Here is an 18210-nt window from a genome sequence, read left to right as displayed (position 1 = left end):
AAAGTTCTCTTTCCTTGCCTATTCTATGCAGCACTTCTTCGTTTGAGGTATGCGATGTCCATGAAATTTTGAGTATTCTCCGGTAGATCCACATTTCAAAGGCCTAAAATTTATTTACGGTTGATGTTTTAAGGGTCCACGTTTCAACTGCATATAGAAGAGTTGACCAGGCGTAGCATTTTGATAAACGTAGTCGAATTTCGAGTTTTATTCGAGAATCACAAAGCAGTTTTTTTATTTTTTCGAAAGATTTTCTGGCCTGTTCTATTCTCGATCTTATTTCTAGATCAGGATTTAGGCTGCCATCGATCCAACATCGCAGGTACTTAAATCTATTGACCTGTTCTAAAATGTGCCCATTTATTGTGCAAGGTTGAGGTACTTTTTGGTTTTTTCGGATTGACATCACTTTGGTTTTTTTAATGTTTATTTTCATACCAAATTACTCACAGGTCGAGTTGGCCTTGTCGATGAGTCGTTGTAGGTCTAAGTCGGAATCCGCAATTAACACTGTATCATCGGCGTATCTGATACTGTTGATATTTACGCCATTCACATTGACTCCATCCTTGGAATCCTCCAATGCTTTTTTAAATAGAAACTCGGAGTAAAGATTAAACAGCAGAGGCGACAGAACACATCCCTGTCTAACTCCCTTCCTAATTTCTACTTCTGCGGATGTGGAACCTTTGATCCTAACTCTGGCGTTTTGGTTCCAGTACAAGTTTTTTAAGAATTTGATGTCTTTTCCATCTAAACCGACTTCTTGCAAACGTTCTAATAGTAGGTCGTGTCTTACTCTATCAAATGCTTTTTCGAAGTCTATAAAGCATATAAATATATCTTTCTGTTGGTCGTAGCATTTTTGGGCGAGAACTAGTAAACTGAACAGGGCCTCTCTCGTTCCCATGTCGGCTCTGAATCCAAACTGATCGTCTCCGATGATTCTTTCGCACTTTCTATAGATACGATTATGTACGATTTTTAGTAGGACTTTTACTGCATGACTCATAAGGCTTATCAGACGGAACTCATTACAGTGTTGTGGTTTTGGCTTTTTTTGGTAGTGGGATGAATAATGACTCCAGCCAATCTTGAGGTATTTTACCTGTATCATAAATGCGATTGAATAAAAGGACAAATATTTCGATATTTTCTTCGCTGATTAATTTTAACGTTTCTGGGTATATTCCGTCTGGACCTGGGCTTTTATTTATTTTAAGATGATTAATTGCATTTATGATTTCAGATTTCAGAATTGTTGGCCCTTCGTTGTTATTTTCCAATCTTGGTTCTTCTCGTATGTCGTGAAAAAGAATTTTAATATAGTTTTCCCATTCTTTCAGTTTATCTTCCGTTGATTCTAGCAATTTGCCATCCGTGTTCAGCATGGTGTGAAAAGTCGTTCTCTTGGTAGTCGATGTAAACTCTTTTACCTTTTTATGTAAATTAAAAAAATCGTGCCTTTGTTGTAGTTCTTCTATTTCCACGCATTTTGTTTCCAGCCATTTCTCTTTTGCTTCGGTTATTTTTTTTTCGAATTATTCTATTTAGTCTTTTGTATTCTCCGTCCTTGTCATTTTTAGATTTAGATTCTCTTCGTTTGTTCATTAATTATAAAATCTCCTCTGTCATCCATTCCTGTTTGTTATTTCTAGGTGTTACTTTTAGATGTTTTTCCGTTACATTGTTCATTTGTTCTTTAATAGTTTTCCACAGAACGTTTATGTCATCGTACTCGCTAATTCTATTGTGGTCGATATTTCCTAAATTTTTGTTTAATTCTTTATTTACTGTCTGATGTATGGTGTCGTTTTTCAATATATATATATATATATATATATATATATATATATATATATATATATATATATATATATATTTCAAAAAAAGTAAAGTGGAGATATGTTATAACTTCTTTTCAGTAGTTTGTCCATCTTCTTGGTGAAGCCTCCCTCTCTTTTATTATGGTTTTGTCGGGACAATTTACCGCTACATATAGTCGCCACAGGTGATATGAACAAAATATAAGTACGTATATATGTTACACTCAAACTCCAAATTCGGACAATCTCCGAAATTTTCACACTTCGCGATGTAGATAACGGGAATTACCTACGTAGCGGAGTGAGCATTTTATTCGGACATTGGCCAAAGCGAAATATCCAGAACACGTTGTGAGTAAACAAAATTACTCAATTGCCGAACTAAACACGTTTGCCGGAGATTGATTAAAACCATAATACCCATAACCCGATCTTGTTGGGTTATGGGTATTATGGTTTGTCTGAAAACCCGTGTTTTCTATTTTTAGCGATCTATTTTGTAATTTGCGCAAACGCCGAAAAGCCTCCAAACACAATCATACCCTATACTAATTCCATAATAACAAGTAAAATAAATTTTCCTTGAATTTCCATTTATTTTAATTAAAAAAAAAAAAACTAAACAGTAAAATATAAGTATCTTATTATTGCTAATAGAAACAAAATTATTAAACATTTTTATACTGTAACGTCTATTCGTATTAAGACCAGAGCGTTAAGCAACACCACACTGCTGGAAGAAACGAGGGGAGATATTCTTATAATATCATTAGAATGGTGCTCTGCCCGACCGCTCAGCCCTGGGTTCGTTCCCTGTTCATTCTCTCCCCACACCAATCCCAGAAAGGTACAGGAAATAAAAAAAACTAACGAAGTCATAGTAAAGGCATATAATTATATTTATTAAATAATAATAAACAGAACTCATATTATTATGAATGTGAAACCAAAAATAAATTTTTAATTAGTATAAAAAAGTACTCAGCTTTAGTTCGTTCTGAAGAAGTCGTTCAGTTGTCCAGGAAGGGTTTCGATCTTTGTGGAAGTTAGCCGCTGTCGGTGAGTGTTGGTTAGGCTAAGGGGGATTGTTGGTCTAGATTATAGCAATCATTTTTGTCTCCATGTTGGTAAATGGGTTTCAAATTATATTCAGATGCATCAGTGGATTTAAGGTAGTATGGGTGGTTGCTGATTGTTTTCCCAAGGTAGTGTGGTTGACTATTGCTTGCTCCCCACTGTAGTGGCAGTGTATACGGCTGAGGCACTAACCAATTTGTGTGACTAAAGTTTCATTGAAGAATGATTGTAGTGATGTGATTGAAAAAAGAGAGCGAATAAAAATTTGTATCGGCTTATATAGAATGGAATGGCTACTAAAATATTTATAATTTAGTGAGGTCGCTTTGGAATAATATAGTACGGGGGACAAGTACCAAGCGGAGCTTGGTGTCACATTTAATTGGTTGATTATACGTATGGTTACGTGTACCACTTTCCATGTTTATTAAAGTTCTTTTCAAAAAATCTTCACTGTACTTGTTAGCACAAGAAGTGCTACCATGACATTTAGAATTGTATTTTATGTTTGATTTTACATTTTTTTTTACAAGAGTTTCCCGAATAGTTCTTCTTGCATCCATATCTGATGAAACCTTGTTTGGACCCGGATTACATTATTGCTTCTATACGGAGATTGAACTGTTCATCAGGTACATTTATGTTATTAATAAATTTATTAGGAGCTACCTGGAACTGGTTTCTAGAAAACTGTTTGTCAAGAACTTCATGCTTTATACCAAGGGTATAAGAATCATTGTTCTTATTTATTACAACAGCCATTACATTTCTTGGAGCTAGTCCGCCCCGGTCAACATCAGGAATGTTTACCAAAACGTTATCGGCGACTGAAACTGGGGTTAATTTTCTTTCAGTAAGCTTTAACATTTTGGCTGCTTGACTTTTTAATGCAGTTACACAGGTTTCTCGTATTGTGTCTATGGCAGATTTTCTTGAGCAAAGAGTACACAAAGGTAAGTGTTCTTCTTCTTCTGGTTCCTATCCGTTTCGGATGTTGGAAATCATATTGGCAAATGACCTTGCTCGCTGCGGCTCGAAACAGCTCCGTTGAGGTTTTCTTAAACCATGTTCTTAAATTCCGCAGCCATGATATTCTCCTTCTACCGGGTCCTCACTAACCTTTGACTTTACCTTGCAATATAGACTGCAGCAGGGAGTAACGGTGCTGATTTCTCATAACGTGTCCCAGATACTGCAATTTTATGCGTTTGATCGTAAACACAATCTCTGGTTCCTTCTTCATTTTTTCTAGAACTTCCTTGTTCGTGATCCTTGCTGTCCATGATATTCTCAGCATTCTTCTATAAAGCCACATCTCAAATACGGTCTAAGGTAAGTCTAAGTCTTCGTTATTTAAAACTTCATCAGAGATGTGCTGACCACATTTAAAACAGCTGTTTGCTTTGTCATAATCAATCTCACAGAGTGTTAAATTATCGCTTAACATAGTTTCTTTTTCTACGTGTTTATTGTTGTCTACAGCTCTTGTCAAAATCTCCGAAATATCTTCATCCACAGAATTTATTTCTTCGTTATCTTTTTCATCAAAACTTCTTTTAAGCTTAGAGAACTCTCCTTTTAGTTCTTCTTCAGTATTTATATTTTTACGACGTCGGCTGTCAAAAGGGAATCAAACATTAGGTACCTCATAAGGGGTTCTCTTGATCCCACTGAGATAACTACTGTTCTTAGTATTCTGAATGATCCTAAAACTATTTTCCCATCCTGAGGTGTTGTTATCAGGCATCCAAGCCACACGACTATCTAGAACGTCTTTATTGGCCCGTTCGACAGACCCTTGGCTCTGCGAGTGTTTTGGTTTTCCATGTACCAGTTTTATGGCACTCAATTTACTGGATAGGTTCTCGATAACCTGAAAACCGTACTATTGCTTAATTACAAAAAATAATAAATTTTAACAATTTTAGCACTCTTTAAAAGGCTCATATTGGAGCGGCTCGAAATGCGATGTGACTTGGTCTCAGAAAATCAAAAGACAGGAAATTTTCATGAGCTGTTTCATATACCGGCCACGGTCAGTGGATCTTTAAATTTTTTCTACAGTAATTTGTTTTTACCACTTGCCCGGTTATGAAGTATATATGAAGCTCCAAATAAGCTAAATATATGCAAAAAGGATGTCGGATACTTCGTCAACAGTTTTAGTTTTTAAGGACGCAGAACAACAAACTTGGTGAGATGATCTTGAAAATATTAAGGATAAACTTATATTCGCCGTCAGGTTCTAATTGCATATCAATTAGATCCAACTAAAACACAATAAAAATACATAGATCGGCTCATGGTAATTCATTTCTTAGATAAAGATACACAATAGTTATCAAGTATTTAAAAATTAAATTCTAATTTCCATTCAAATTTTACGATAAAACTAGTAAATGAGCTGAATGAATTATGTCAAACATTTGACCAATGCGATAAAAATATTTTATATCTGTCATTTCTTCAGTTGGTTTTTCAATTAACATTTCTTTATCGCCAATGTTTATGACATTAAACCGATTGAACCGGCGATAATCCTTAGACATCAAAGACTGACCATTTTTCCTATTCTCTTTTGCCTCGTTTACTTCGTTGATAATTTTTTCATAGAGTGGCTCCTTGATAATAAAATTTAGACTTGTGAGACCATCCTTTTTGGACATCAGGTCTTCCAATTTGGTGTAAAATAATTCCTTCATTTCAAACAAAATCACAAAACACTGCAGGACTTTAAAATAAGTCAACACACAGCACTTACGCACAGAACAAAGAAAAACTGAACTGCTTGTGTATAAAAACAGTGCACTAATGTCATTGAAAATAGACAGTAGGCCTATTCGTTGCTAACAGTGAAGATAGTGGGGGTGACATGTAACAACCTGCACGTCTGAACCGTGAGAATCGGATTCCAGCGTTTGCGTTTTTTGACGTAAGAGCACTACTATGGGGTTATTTCACTTGCGGAGCATTTATAAATAATTATTATCTTAAGGTTTTTTGTAAATTTACTATCATCCCATTTACATCCTTCTGCATGATTCCATCTTCTCCAGTTACCTTGTCGTTCTTTAGCTTTGCTAATACTTTTCTATTATCTATTTGTATTTCAGGTTTGTTTTTTTATTAGAGGTTTGGAATACTCTATGTAGTAATTATTCTTTTTGGGCAATGCTCTAAGTTATTGCCAAAGTCATTCTTCGCTTAAAAAAAAATAAATAAAGAGCATCATAAAACTTAATAAAAGTTTTATAAAACAAATACACAATTTACCTTAACTTATTTCCAAGTTTTCCCGAAATAACACTGGCCATAAAGAAATATAAAAGCTGTCAAGATTTGGGTAAATCGGCATGCAATATAACTTTGCTTAATTATTAATTCTAGTAAAAAGAACAATTTAAAAGTTTTTCTCGAAAGTTTTTCCAAGAATTTGCGTGTTAAACGGGACTTCTTTCTCGAAGTTTCCGATATGGATTACTGGGGTGGGATTTGTTTGATCTTGCAGGTACGAGACGAACTTTTTAACTCTCTATTCGCAAATATAAAATCCTAAGAAGATTGGAAAATTCTTGAAGTTAACTTTGGAAGTAGTAAGCCGATTTGAATTTACTTTGATGGCGATTTTTCATGCACAAATGTTAATAATGTGCCACTTTCTATAAGCGGGCGTTTGAGCGTTACTTAGTTGGAAGTGAATAAATTCAAAGAAGTAATTTGCAGTTTCCGAAAGAGAAAAATTTTAAAGTAGCAAAAAAAAACGTTCAAAATAAAATTATTTGCAAAATTCAGAAAGAATGATATCGAATAAGTATTTAATACTAGAAAGATCCTGGATCAGATGACATTGGCATTAAGGGTGGCGGAAGATAGAGTTGTTTCTATATAATGGGTTTAAAAATGGTATTATTATACTCAAAAAAATTGTTTTTATCCATCGACTACTAGATTTTAATTAACCATATAAACCATGCCTTGGCGGATTGTTGAGGAGAAGAAGTTTATGGTAAATTTCGCAATTTTCAAAAATATTTAAATTCAGACACAAAATTTGTGACGAAACTAATTGAAAAATAATTCTTGTTTACCCAGACTTTATTTTGGCAACTTGTGCATACACACACAGTGATCAGCTCTTCCCCTAGGAACCATTGTACTGTGGCATCCACACGTCCGAAGATCAAACTGGTCACACTTCGCTATTGTAGTGGTACCTATCTGACACTCAGGATATTCCTCCACTTCTCCTCAACCCCAAGAGTTGTAGCTTCCTTCTGATCTATTATTTGGAACTCCTGAGCTCCGTGAAAAATATAACGATAGCTACACTCAAAACTTATCTGAAAGAATTGACGATGTTCATGTGAAGGTTCAAAAACATTTGAGAATGGACAGCGATAGAATGGAAGCTCGATATGACAGACGAGCTAACTCTACTTAGTTTATGGAAGGAGATTTGGTGTGGTGATATAATCCAGTACATTATAAGAGACACTGTCTAAAGCAACAGAAGTCAAAGGAAGGTACGTATTCGTGGTAGACTGAATCAATGATGTCTACCGAAACAAACGACCGAGAACAAAGATCTTACAGCTACATCGGTTGGCCCCGTTTCGAGGAGACAGTGGACTGGTAGGGTCGCCAGTATAAAGGACGGGGGCAATGATACGACTGATAATCGAGTGTCAGCTGTTGATATTTGGAATCATCCTTAAACCAGAAGTGTCATAGGATGACATTTTATATAGAATGTACGCGAGGTCGGTTGAGAGTGGTGGTTTGTCAAATTAATTAATTTTTTAAAGTCATTGAGTTCAGTATTTTATACATTTTTAATTAAGTGTGAGTTCGTGATTAACGTGGTTCAAGAAAACCATGGTATAATATTTATTTGTCAATCTTCTTCATCATTTTTTGATTATGGCAAACATTAACACATAAACTGATTATTTACTTTGTCCATCTTCCGTAGGTGAATATAAAGTTTTAAGCAATTGCGATAACAGTAAATACAGTCTTATGAAAAATTCGATTAATTGCTATGACTGCAAAGTATGATCACTCGTCTAAATGTGTCAAACATACACGTTCACGGCTATAATAATTTGGATAATGTAACTGCAGATTCAATGCACACGACTAATGTTTCAAATAGTTTGCATTATTTAAAAAAATTTAAAGGATTTATATTTTGTTTTCCATCACTAAATTCTATTTTAAAATACAATTACATAACCTTGTACGCTTTTTTATGTGAAATGTATCGTAAAATCAGTTTCATTATACTTTGAAATACTACAAAACTGAAAAATCTCCATATATTATAATAAAAAGAAGGTCTATATATCATTTTATTTTAATTCCTAGAAAGTTTCTTCTATGCAGCCTACATTTTGTTACGAATTTTCTTAAATAATATTAAAAATATTAATAAATAAACAGATATCATCATAAACATCCGTCTTTCTAGCAAAATATTTCTTAATGTACACTACAAACTTTCGAAATAAATTTCTTGGCTAAAACTAGAAATAGAAATGCTTATAAATCATACCTGCAAACACAAAACAAACTCCTTTGGTATAATCCATATCTAGAACTTCCTGGATGAATCCTTGTTCAGCACGCAAACCCTTTGAAAAAGTTTGTAGAAAAACTTCGAGATTGTCCTTGTTACCGAGATCGCTAATTACGGAAGCGATGTTGCGTGCGAATTCGGCATAAATCTTGCTAATTTGCCCCACATCTCCCTCGATTTGTGTCGAAATGATGGCTGATTGAAAGCCCTTGTTTATTGCTTCACGTTTCGCGGCTTCGGCTGCTATTTTGTTATTACCTGAAAGTGGATGAATGAAATTTACGTCAATTTGCTCAACAAAAACGATAAATTTGTACGATATGGGAACTATTATACGTCTAAAAGTTAGTTGAATTTTCCACTTTGTTAGTTTACTACGTGAGAATGTATCTCTATAAATTCGTAATCGAAAATGTGTCATAGATTTAACTGTATTAACATATGTGAAAAGAAAAAATAAAAAAGAGTTACAATTGGTTTTTATTTTAACTACGATAACCGTAGTAAATACAAACCAATTTAGAGTAAGTCTTTTTAATATTTTTATAGAGGCTGGTGTGCCACAGGGAGCGGTGTTGTCGCCATATCTATACACTATATATACAGCAGACACCCCAAATCCAAATCCGAATCCAAATCGTTACCAAGTCTATATGCAGACGATACAGCGATAGCTGCTAGCAGTATCAACCCAGATCTAACAACAATACACCTATAAAGGGCATTTAACGAACTACAAGATTGGTGTGGACAGTGGAAGATAGCTGTCAACCCTGACAAAACATAGGCCGTCATGTACCAAAAAAAAGGAGAGCCAAATAAGGTTCTATCCCTATTCGATACGCAAATTGAATAGTCAAATTAAGCCAAATATCTAGGCCTAACGTTGGACAAAAAGCTGACCTCCACAGAACACGTGAAACAAACGGTCAAGAAAGCTAAAATAACTATATACTATTATACGATCACAGCTAGACTACGCGGCTATAGCTTACGACTCAGCATCGAAATCAGTACTTAAAAAGCTCGATACTATTCATAACACAGCACTCATAATATGCCTGGGAGCCTTTTGTACAACACCGATTGAAAGTTTACTTTGCGAAGCAAATGAATTGTCGTTAAATGATAGAAGAGCATACCTTAGTCTAACATATGCAACAAAAATTAAAAATAATGCAAAAAATCCTGTCTATAGAAATACTTTTACTGATAATTACCCAAACCTTAATGCAAATCACCGTTCTAATAAACCTTTCTATAAAAGAATAAAAGACCATTTGCATCTGTTTGATATTGTCATACCTAAATGTCTTCCATACACATATGATCATAATCCACCTTGGATTCAAAACATACCATCATATAACTTTGAACTTACGTCATTTGATAAAAACTCCACTAATCCTGATCTAATTATTTCTCATTTTAGAAAAATCATTAGTCGTTATAAAAATCATACCCAGATATACACTGATGGTTCAAAATCATCCAAAGGTGTGGGAGCGTCTGTAGTAACTCCAGAGAAGGTCCTTAAATTCAAACTATCTAATGTTAGTACTATCTATACAGCTGAACTGTATGCTCTCTATCGCGCCATAAAACTAATCAATCTGACAACAAACTCCAAATGTATTATCTTAACAGACTCACTTAGTACCATACAAAGCATCCGACAACTGTATCCAAAAAACCCGCTTTTAAAAAAAATTAAAACAGTCCTTCTTCAGGCTTATATCAATCATAATGAGATAAATTTCATCTGGATCCCATCCCATATAGGAATAAAAGGCAACGAAACTGCTAACCATAGTGCGAAAGGCGCGATAGTGAGTGACGTTTCCGAGATCGTAAACACATCAGTATCAACGTATATAAAAGCTTATATAAAAAAATAAATCTTAAGTGCGTGGAAAAATAAATGGAATGTGTCGAATTCTAAATTAAAACAAGTGAAACCTAGCATAGAGGCATGGAATGTGTTACCTAAGTCAAGAAGCCAAGAAATAATAGTAACGCGCCTCAGACTCGGACATACTAGGTTAACGCATGATTACTTAATTAAAAAGTGCGAACCGCCGCGATGTGAAACGTGTAATACGACACTAACAATAATGCACCTACTATGTGAATGTCCCATCTACAATCAACAACGAAGCAATAACAAGATACCAGGAACACTTATAGAAGCTCTAGGTGCAGACTGTAACTTTAACAATACTCTGAATTTCTTGAAAGACATTAATACGTACCACAATATTTAATAAACCAAATTGTATTGAAGTAATTGTACCTAATGTAATCCACTAATTTTTCGCTAATGGCCATTTGGTCGATGCGATTTTCTAAATAAAAAAAAAAGCTAAAATAATTAGAAGTCAACTTTCATCCATAATAGGCCAGAAGAGTAAACTGAGATTAAAAATAAAGAATAGGATGGCAAACTGAATAATTTGCACACACTTGCAAATTCAACCGAAACAAAATAAAAATAGTTCACAACCATAAGTTCAGAGATTCTCTGAATATACCTAAGTACATTCCTTTAAGGTACGTATTTAGAGAATTCCTCCTATGGTAATATTTAGAGGTGTTAGATTCAACAATATGCTTAAAAATAATGCCCTTACCAACGCATTAATAAAACTATCTCCTAAAAGATGGATCAATTCTGAATTGTTTTTGGAATGGTTAAATGTTTTGAACGCCCTGTGGTCTTGTTGATAGACAAGACTACGGGGTCACATGTGTGCATTTTGCACACATTGAGGCAGAACTTTTAAAAGTTGCAAAATATAATTAAGTTTATTTATTTACTTTCCCAGCTCATTGCATTCATCTATTGCAACCACGTGACGTGTGACTATCCAAACCACTTTAGACTGACTGGCGCGACAGCATGAATCATTTTATAAGCAATAACCTTACTGATGCTCCAAATCGTAACAACTTTCATTCAATTTTGAATCCAGCTTACATAAGCGCCTTTACTAAGATGAACATTGAAAATGCTTAAAAAACAGGCATATGTCCTTTAAACGAAGATATTATTTCATAAGAAGCATTACGGTCTTCATATTTAACTGACAAAGCTCCTGCTTCTTCAGTTTTAACTTATGCAGCACCTGAAACTTTTTCTTTAAATCCTGAACTCTATGTCGGTCATACTTTAAAAACACTAAAAGCTTTAAAACCTCCAGAGAGATCAAGAACAAGCGATTCTTAGCTTAAAAACATAAGGGATTGGACAAACCTCGATGCCTATGCACTCTTTAGAGCCACACAAGACCGAGAGGAGTATGCCAGAATTATCGATAACATCCATTAATTCGATAGGGCACCATAAGAAGAAGAAATATTTACTACAAATAATAAGTAACATAATAAAGTATTGTTCTGAAGCTATTTTCTTGTGGCATTTTAAATTAATTACTATTTAAATGGGAATAAGCCACAATTAAAGGTTAAAATACGTTTATTGACGTTTCAATTTCCACTTCGGAAATCGTTCTCAAAATACAAACATTAGTAAATTAAACAAATTTTGTTTTTTGTTACTTAGTGAAAAATTCTTCTAATAATTTAATTTTATCTGACTCATCTATATTGAGAATTCAGACATACATTATACATTTTAAAGTAGACGACTTTAAAATGATATTGCCAATGTTCCAGTTCCTGGGACGACTTTACTTATAAGATAGTTCATTCGATTACATGAAATCAACTTTAACCTGAGAATATCCGTCAGGAAAGATCATAACATGTAATTCGTCTTTAAAAAGACAAATACATGCCATGATGACAGTAAAATTCTCCTGTTAGTGATTCCATAGTAAATTATGAGGGAAAAACCAGGAAAAAACCTCATAATACTATCCCGACATGGTAAGTATTTGATCGTGCATTTAGTTTACCTTCAATAAACACCAAATTCCGATTTTATATGTTTGTTATTTAAAAAACATAAATGATGTATTCTCTATATGTTACTGACTTACCAATACTGGTATTTTCCTTTTAATAACTTCGTCTTTCAATATGGGTAACCAGATCCTACTACATTCTGCCGAGGAATTCGCGACACAATTGGTCTCATTTAGCATAATTAGAGCCGCTTCTTTGATTTTTCTCTTTTTACCATCCATTTCTTTTAGGACTATATTTGAATCATTCCATTGAACCCTATGTTCATTATCCCATGCGTGTTTACATATTTGAGATTTATCAAATTCTCTATTTTTAATATAGGATTGATGTTCACTTATTCTAACCTTTAATGGTCTTGATGTTTCACCCAAATAAAACTGATCGCATTCACAAGGTATTTTATAAATGCAATTCTTTGTCCTTTCTTGTTCATTGTTAGGTTTGGTTTTGGACAGAATAGATCTCAACGTGTTTGTTGTTTTGAATGTTGTTGAAATGTTGAATTTATTTCCTATCCTTTTAAGCTTTTCCGATAATCCTTTTATGTATGGTATTGTTATTTTCCTCGTATTATTCCTTGTATATGCTGTAGGATCTCGTTCTAAGTTGTTTTGTTCTATTCGATCGCTTGTTGAAAATTCCTTATTTATAAACGATAAAGGATAATCATTTTTTAATAAAACAGATGTTAACAAATGTTTTTCCTCCAAGAATGAATTTTCGTTAGAACAAGTAATTGTGGCTTATTCCCATTTAAATAGTAATCAATAATAAAGTAAAACTGACTTCTTGCATAGTTCTCGAATTCGTATATCTGTTATTAGTATTTTTCATTTCTATCAACAATATACCGTTCCTTACCCTACTGCTTAGGTTATTTTATACTAATTTCACCTTTAAATTTATCAAATAAATAAAAAAATCCCCTCATGTAAGGTTTGTTCAAATTGGCAGGATTACAATACGTAACTTTTTCAGCATTTTAAAGATTGTACTTTACCGGTGTCCTGATGATGAGAAAAGTGTAGTGGTCGAAATTGGTCATCGCTAACTAAATAAATAGATTGTGAGTAAGTCTGTTATTTATTTCTACAACCTTGTTTGAAATGGACTCACACGTGCAACTAATTTATTATTTAAACATTATGTTGTTTAGTTTTATTTTAATATGACATTGACCCTCTAAATAATTGACAAAAAATTTCAATTTGTTACTTAAAGTAAAATTATTCCAAAATAAGTAACTGCCAATGTGATTCGTGCACAAACACAACACCCAAAACTTTCTATTAGTCAAATTAATTTGGGACAGGTTTTTCACTCGCCTTATCAGTAAAACTAGTTTTACGGTCTTACATTTTTATTGGTTAATCAATAAGTTTGGGTACGACCGTGTTGTTACTTTAGTCGTATACTAACGAATAGCTGCTGAATGTATTGTTTTTTGTGGCTGTGTGAGTAAACCTGAAATATTATTTGATGAAACGCTAAACCAATAAAAAAGGAACGTGCCTTCCAAGAGGTTTAACTTATTTATACTTAGAAAATTATGGAGAATGACTAAAAACAATTTTACTACTTAAGATTAAGTGCTACAAAATCTGTTACTATGATTTTTTTCTTAAAAAGACATTTTATCGACGGGTTACAGACAAAATACATTAAGTAAAAATATGCACGTTTGAATACTTTGGCTTAAAAGATTTTTATATTATACACTGCCGAGCATAAAATTAGGGTCACTTTAACCTTGTTCTTTGAATTTATTTTAGAAATCATTATTCTTCTTTAACTATTTTGGACGATTTTCACATTTTTGGTCCCATTGAAGATAGCTATAATTGAGCTGTCAAATAAAGTTCATAGAACGAAATGTTGGTTCTTGACTGTGTTGCCATGTTTGTTTAATAAATCGGAAAATAGCATGTGATTTATAATTAATAAAAATCCAATAGAACGTTAACAAACTAACAGTAAAAAAGAAATTCTTTCAAAAAATAATAAGAATAGTATTCAGGTACTTTCCACAGATATCTGGTGACCATCTGTAACAATCTGGCAACTAGTGGTTTGAGGATTGCCAAATCTATTAGCTTATTATCAAAGGCAAATGCCAAAAAAATGTTGTAATAATTAACTGCAATTTATATGAGAAGAAACGAGTATTTATGCGTTCGTGTTGTATATAAAAAAATAAAAAAAGTGCATAATTCATATAATAATATAATAAAAATGTATTTTTGAAAGCTTCTCTATTTGTAATTGAAGCCTACAACATATGCATTATAAAGACATGACACAGTCAAACGTCAAAAATTTGTTTTGTGAATTTAATTCACAGCTCCTTTGTAGCTATCTTCAATGGGACCAAATGTGAAAATCGTCCACTATTTTTGATTATAACATAGTTTACTAATGGATTGCTTGAACAAAATTGTTTTTGTTGCTGTTTCGATAAGCATTCCTAAAAACCATTATCAGCTTAGGTTTTGTTTCTGTGGTTTTAAAGTTATTTGTAACTTGTTTCTGTAGCGTTATGACTGTTAGTGTATTTCATTGAACATAAATTCTGTTGCGACGGCAACGAATATGGCGACGGTACGAAGAGACCGGTCTGCTTACTCGAAGACATGGTTCAGGTCGAGGCAAAATCACAACAGGTAGAGATGGCCGCTTTATCGTTTCTACTGCTTTAAGAAACCGAACGGTTTAAGACAGTTTTCTTTCGAAATTATCTGCAAGAAGTGAGAAATGTAAACGTAAGTACTTACATGGACAGTTAGGAGGGGACTTCATGCTGCTGGTTCATTTTCTCGAACTAGAGTAGCTAGACCGCCACTTTCCCGTGAACACCGAATTGCCAGATTGAATTTTCGCCACACTTTCACACCTCAGACAAACGTGTTAAAGTGTGGCGACATCCAGGCGAGAGATGTGTTCAAGCATGTGTTGCCGAGAGACTTCCATTTGTTGGAAAGTCAGTTATTACATGCGTCGTTGGCAATAAGGGAATACTTGCTACAAAAGTTTTTAAATTTACATTAAATTTAAAAAATTGATATATCAAGGGAAAATTGTTTATTAATTTTAATAAATTTTGACGGACAAAAACGCTGTTTTCTTTAAGTAATTCATTAGTAAACTATGTTGGAACCGAAAATAGTCAAAAAAAATAATAATTTCTAAAATAAAGTCAAATTACATGCATATGAAGTTTTTCATAGATAATACTAAGTACCACGTAGATTTTTTCATGTTTCTCATGACTGAGTTTTACTCATCTGCCAGTAGGTTTTCATTTTTAATTGAATGCTCCTCTTTCCTTTTTTTTGAGCAGTTACACTGGCGGTATGTATCTCTCTTGCGTACAATAACGAAAAATAAATATGCTGGTTTGTTGATTTTAGTGATTTCTTTTGAACTTGCCTCATTATGGATATAGCGTCAGTGCATGATCTTCCCGATCTAAAACCTTATTCGGGAGAAAGTCCGAGAGAAAGTCCGGGTGAGATTGCTCACATTTTTTTGACTGTCTGAATCTCAGCACAAAAACTCTACACTCTGAAACATCTATATATTTATATTAAAATATTATTTAGAAGAAAGCGTACAGAGTTGGTTAAGCCAAATACTCACAGACAAAAACAGTAAACGTCAAAATATAAAAAACTGTAAAAGTGAAACTCACCCGATGGGTCAGAATAAGATGACTTGGACAATAAAAGTGATATTACTTGATTATAAACTTTATATTTTGTACGTTTTTTGCCAATACTTTTTCACATATATCACATAAATTAACGTATTTAAGCAGTTTTGCACCGTACCCACCGTTAATGCACTGTACCCATTCTTCTTGTTTCGATTTGGTTGAATATATTTCCCCCCAGCCAGCACATTCACAATTTCTCACCATTCGCACTCTCATCACTAGAGTCTGTAGTAATTTCCATATGATCGTCAGAAATGAGTCTTCAGAAGATCACATAACATCTTCTTGTGGTTCTTGGGTTTCTTAACTTTGTTTTTCAGAGGACTTTTATTAGTTTTTGCATTCCTTTTCTTTCTTTTTAACATCTAAATCTTTGCGTATCGCCAAATTCGCTGGGCTAGTAAGTAGTGCAACCAATTGTCTACCCCGTGTCCTTACTTGTGAAATACCTGATGTAGAAAGTACTGGAGAGATATTATCTAAAATAAATTTTTCCAGGAGTGATTTATTTTTTATAGGTTGGCTTATTACCAGGTGTGGATGGTAGTTTTAATGGTGACTTCGTCAAACTGCTTGTAGGTGGTAGGTTTAGACGTAGGATGGTAGGTTTATCTATTTCAGTAATTTGTGTTATTGAACTCTCAAAAAACGTGTACTTTGGTATTGCATTCCGGTCGATGGGATAAAAACCACATAAGCGAAAACTAGATACGGCATTTTGTACTGAGGCAGGTTTTGTATAAGCCTTCTTTAATAACTTACTGAACTGCAAGCAATCTTCTTTGTAGGAATCATTTTAATAAATGAATTGCAAGCATTGTAATAATGTGACTTCAGCGACTTAAAAAATAAACGATCTAATGGTTGCAATTACTGTGTGGTGTGGCTCGGTAAACAAAGTAGATCTCATTTTCGTCTGTATACTCTAACATTTGAAACGAGTTGCAATAACATGGCCATCGAAAACTAGTAGGAATTTTACAGAAGGCATTCTAGGAACAAAGTGATGTGTTAACCAATCAATAAATATGTCTGTGTTCATGTAAGCGTAATTTTCATTCATGTAAACCTTTGACCCTGGGGGCATGCCATCTTCGAATTCTTGTTTTTTATTTTTGCCTTTGAATATGCAGATCCGGAAAAGAAATTTACCCTCAGCATTGCAACAGGTGATACACGTAATTGTTTCCACTTCTAAGAAAGAAGTTACGGATGCTACATATTTTGATTTGGATCAACGCATTTTCTAGAATAACTTTCTTCGACATCCCATTAAGGAATCGCCTTCCGATTTTCTTATACTTAAGTCAGGGTTTTTCTTAAGAATAATGATTGTATTTAGTCAATCCCCAAAAGAGGGAAAAATGTAGTTTTTTTACTGCACTTAATATTCTGGTAGTTTCAATTTTGTTCGAATTATAAAGTTCTTGTTTAGTTAGTGTATTCAAAATATTGTTTTTCATCATGGAAAGACGTCATTTAACTTTGGATAAGAGGAATAGAGCTGTAGCCTTCCTTCAAGGTAGCATGCGGCAAACTAACTTCAAGGTAGCTGAGCACATGGGAGTCTCCCACACACATAGAAAGTAGCATAAGTCGATTGTGGCGGCATTTTTGTGACACTGGAAGTCCAGCTGAACGTCATCCAAGACGTGAAGCTACAACTGTAGTTTAAGACCGATTTTTAGTGTTAAGCGCCAGAATACAACCAATAATTACAGCACCTCAATTGGTTAGCGACTTACAGCAGGCACACCTGGTAACCATAGGCCATGATACTGTAAGAAATCGTCTTATGAAGCCAATCTCCCCAGTTGAAGGCCATTGAGATGACCATCTATCTCCAGAGGCAATCACACTGCAAGATTAGAGTGGTGTCAACAATATCATAACTGGTATGCAAATGATTGGGCTACAGTTTTATTCTCCATCGCATCTAGATTTGGATTTCATCTAGATTCTCGTCGAGTAAGAGTGTGAAGACAATCTGAAAATGTAAAACGCTTAAGACATGTCCACGAAGTTTACACTTATAGAGGTGATAGAGTAATTTTATGGGGTGAGTAATCATCGGTGACATCGTTTTT

At 33.9% G+C, this 18210-nt stretch overlaps 1 protein-coding gene across 1 annotated transcript in view; it reads right to left on the bottom strand.

The window, feature by feature from the left end:
- LOC140434288 (glycerate kinase) overlaps positions 1–18210 on the bottom strand; it is a 61091-nt gene that overhangs the window by 8456 nt on the left and 34425 nt on the right. The window contains exon 5 of the mRNA XM_072522439.1: positions 8458–8739. Coding sequence (XP_072378540.1) covers positions 8458–8739 — 282 coding nt within the window. The remainder of the gene's footprint in view (positions 1–8457; positions 8740–18210) is intronic.

This window comes from Diabrotica undecimpunctata, chromosome 2 (genome assembly GCF_040954645.1).
Source record: "Diabrotica undecimpunctata isolate CICGRU chromosome 2, icDiaUnde3, whole genome shotgun sequence".
Lineage (NCBI taxonomy): Eukaryota > Metazoa > Arthropoda > Insecta > Coleoptera > Chrysomelidae > Diabrotica > Diabrotica undecimpunctata.
The sequence above is the reverse complement of the archived record's forward strand: the minus strand, read 5'-3'. Positions and strand labels throughout refer to the sequence as shown.